Source organism: Lutjanus erythropterus, chromosome 2, assembly GCF_056507025.1.
Source record: "Lutjanus erythropterus isolate fLutEry1 chromosome 2, fLutEry1.hap2, whole genome shotgun sequence".
NCBI classification, from domain to species: domain Eukaryota; kingdom Metazoa; phylum Chordata; class Actinopteri; order Lutjaniformes; family Lutjanidae; genus Lutjanus; species Lutjanus erythropterus.
Genome location: NC_139318.1, coordinates 20,844,927 through 20,848,340, shown reverse-complemented (window position 1 = coordinate 20,848,340; position 3,414 = coordinate 20,844,927). Strand labels below are relative to the sequence as shown.

At 36.2% G+C, this 3,414-nt stretch overlaps 1 protein-coding gene across 1 annotated transcript; it reads left to right on the top strand.

The window, feature by feature from the left end:
• The first annotated feature begins 423 nt into the window (after positions 1–423).
• LOC146331477 (uncharacterized) lies at positions 424–2,482 on the top strand. Its single transcript, XM_084744551.1, has 5 exons — positions 424–602; positions 706–739; positions 879–940; positions 1,020–1,090; positions 1,814–2,482. Exons 1-5 carry the CDS (start codon positions 545–547, stop codon positions 2,060–2,062), a joined length of 474 nt encoding a protein of 157 aa, XP_084600677.1. The 5' UTR covers positions 424–544; the 3' UTR covers positions 2,063–2,482.
• Positions 2,483–3,414: the final 932 nt, after the last annotated feature.

The window sequence follows — 3,414 nt, the reverse complement described above, 5'->3', positions numbered from 1 at the left end:
TATGTTTCTAACTGTGTATGAAATGTATTATGTAAATACACTTACCATTGCCTTTCCTAAAGTAAACTTGGTTTGATTCTGTGTTTGGTGCTGTGGTGCTGTGGTTAGCCCTCTCAGCTCACTGTGTGGGTGGGATGAATTTCCTATTTGACATTTTAGGTGAGGAGTAGCTTTTAGCACCCAAGGCTAAACGTCAGTCAGTGTTGCTCAACGAGACTTGAAGTCCCTCTTCAATCAAAAATGGGTTTTGCTTAGTTTGAAAACCAACCATGTTCTATATGCAGCTTAAGACAAGTGTCAAATGAAAGTCTCCAAACATTTAGAACGGACATTGTTTTGTAGTTAAACTTTTTCAATGCTGGGGGAGTCGATTTAATTTCAAGGAAGAGTATTTCCACCTGTATTAAGACATGTCTGAACAGCATGTAAAATTATTCTAAATGATTCATAATAATAACTATGGTTCTTTTTCTCTATTTCTCTAGGTGGTGAATTATGTCTGTCATGGCATACACTTTTCTTGATATCAGCGGTTATCAGCATAATGCTGATCATCTCACTATCTTTGAATATTTTTTGCTGTGTATCAAGATGTTGCTCAGGTAATTACATTATTATTATTATCATTATTACTATTAAATCCAGTTAAAACAAGTTCTTTAGCTGCATCTAATGGTAAATGTATTATTCTTTACACTGCAACAGGAAAAGGGATATGTCAGCTAAGGAAAAGGCGAAGGTATGTAGCCTATACTGTGTTCTCTATTTATTATTTAAAGGAAAGAACAAAATGATACTCTTTAATGTTTTTTTTATTTTTAGAACCATTTGCCAAACTGAAAATCAAAAAAACATTTTTCCTCTCTGTCCAAATTCAGACGGAGCCAAAGGCAGATGGAAGATAATCCTATTTATGGAAATATAAGCTACATGCAGACAAGTAAGTGATTTGTACGTGTGTGTGTCTCTCTCTATGCCTTTATCTGTGTCGGCTTACAGTGTGACATTGTTTTCCACAGGCACAACTATGCTCAACGACGCTGACGCTCCACACTCAAGGGAAACACAGAGAGTCAGCTACGAACCCCAGGTAGAGTTTTTAAGATTGAGGTCTTACCTGTAGGATCTTTTTCTGCATCTGCAATGAGTTCATGGTCAGTTCATGGTCATCAGTTCAGAAGAGAGCCATAGAGGAACTTAGTGAAAACAACTAACATTTTGACATGAAATGATGAGTTAAATGAGGTTAATCAACTCATTCAATGAAATTTCTAAAGAAACATCATCAGGATATTAGCAGACTTCCCAGCATGGATTGTTTAAGAGTTACAACTCTACTGATACCCTTCTTTTGTAAAGTTTGAGGAAAACATATATGATGAAAACTGTAATAAACTTGGTTGCTTGTTCAGTCTCCTTCACTCTTAAAACTTAAATTCACGTCACATACTGTCTTTGTGCCAATGCTGGAACAAAATATCTCCAAGAGGAGCAGCTGCACCTTTAAGTTCTTTAAAATGACAAACTGACCTTTCAGACATGGCACAGTGACTTTTTCACCTCGCAGACAGAAGGTGGTGAGTTCCCAGGTCAGGAACTGAGTTTTTCCTGCACCACCAAAACCATTTATGCTAGGTCAAATCTCCAGTCAGTGACTAAGGTGCTGACTTAGAACTTGAGTTAGTCTTCAGGTGCTGCATAGCGGCTGCGCACTAAAGTTGACATTTACCTTTAAATGTTCTCCATAAATTTGTCCCGTACATGTAATGTTTTGTGAAAACGTTACATAATTGTTCTTTGCTTCTCCTTCCAGTCCAAAACTCAGGACTGCTACGCCAACCTGACCCTGAAGCCCCCCAGACTGCAGTCTGGCCGCAGCTCTCCACAGATTCAGTACTCTGATGTAGTTCACTTAAATGAGACGCAGGATTCAGAGAAGGAAGATGAGGGCAACACAGACGCCGTCTCCACCATGTCTGATCTGTATGCTTCCGTGCAAACGCAGCGCACCAAAACCGTCGACACTGCGGATGGTGGAGAGGGCTACGCCAACCATCTCTGAAGACACAGCAAATGGTGTTTGTGCAACTTGACCTGCCACCACAGGATGGCACTCTTTGTTGTTTATCATGATCTAAAAACCCTCACAGCCCTTCTGTGTAGTGATGTAGAGCATGTTATACCTCTCATGCAAACTATCTGAACTGTATTAGTTTTACTGATGAATATTGCATTTTTTGGACTTGCTTTGTTTTGGTGTTGCTGAAGAAAGAAGCATTGCATTTCTGATTTTTTTTTATATCTTTAAATTGGTTCTATGATGAATCACACTGGAACTAATTAATTGTGTGATCTCTACTAAAATTATAGCCATGGATTAATAAAGATGCCTTTCAGACATGTTTTAAGACATATACTCTGCTTTGAATAATAATTTGTGCCTGATATGCAGTGGTGGAGGAAGTATTCAGATTCTTTACCCAAGTTTGTATAATTAGGAAAATGTACTTAAAGCATTAAAAGTATTCAGTGCAGTAAAATGTCCCCTGTGAGTCTTATACTATTACTACTTATACATATTATACCATTATGTTATTAAATCCCATGCATTAATGTAAAAGTAAGATTTCATTGCTGTAGTTGGTTGAGGTGGAGCTAGGTTTTAACTATTTTGCGCAGGGCTACAACTAATTGTTTTCATTATGTATTTATCTGCTGTGTATTTTCTTGATTAATCCATTGATTGTTCAGAATGTAAAAATTCTGAAAATAGTGAGAAATATCTCGATTATACAGAGCTCACAGTAGTATTTTCATAACGCTCTGTTTTATCCAACCAACAATCCACACCTCGAAATGATTACAAATACATTAAAATGATTAAAAGGAAATGTTTAACATGAAAAATGACTTAAACTATTACCAAAACAGTTACCAATTAATTGATTAATTGAAACTTTTTTCAGTTGTACTTGTATAAACTATTGTGTAGGTTTTTTGTTTTTTTTTAATAAAGCGTCATATTTTTAAAGTCTTCATAATGTTTGCATGTAAAAATTGTTATTTGTTAAGTATTTAGTGAAAAAAGCTGTCCCATGAATGTAATAGAGTAAAAAGTATAAAATTTCCCTCTGAAATGGATTAGAAGTAGAAAGTGGTAGAAAATGGAAAGCAAGGTACCTCAAAATTATAAGTACAGTACTTAGTTACCATCCACCACTGCTGATATGTTTTATCCAACCAAAACTCAGATTTAAGGTGAGCACAAAGAAACTTTTCCCTGTCATCAGATGAATGTGAAATATCAAACTTTGCACATCTACACGGTGAAGCTCAAACATCCAACTGAAGTACCAATAAAAAACCTTTGGGTGAGAGGGGGAAATAAAAATACTTATCAAACTGCCCATAGAT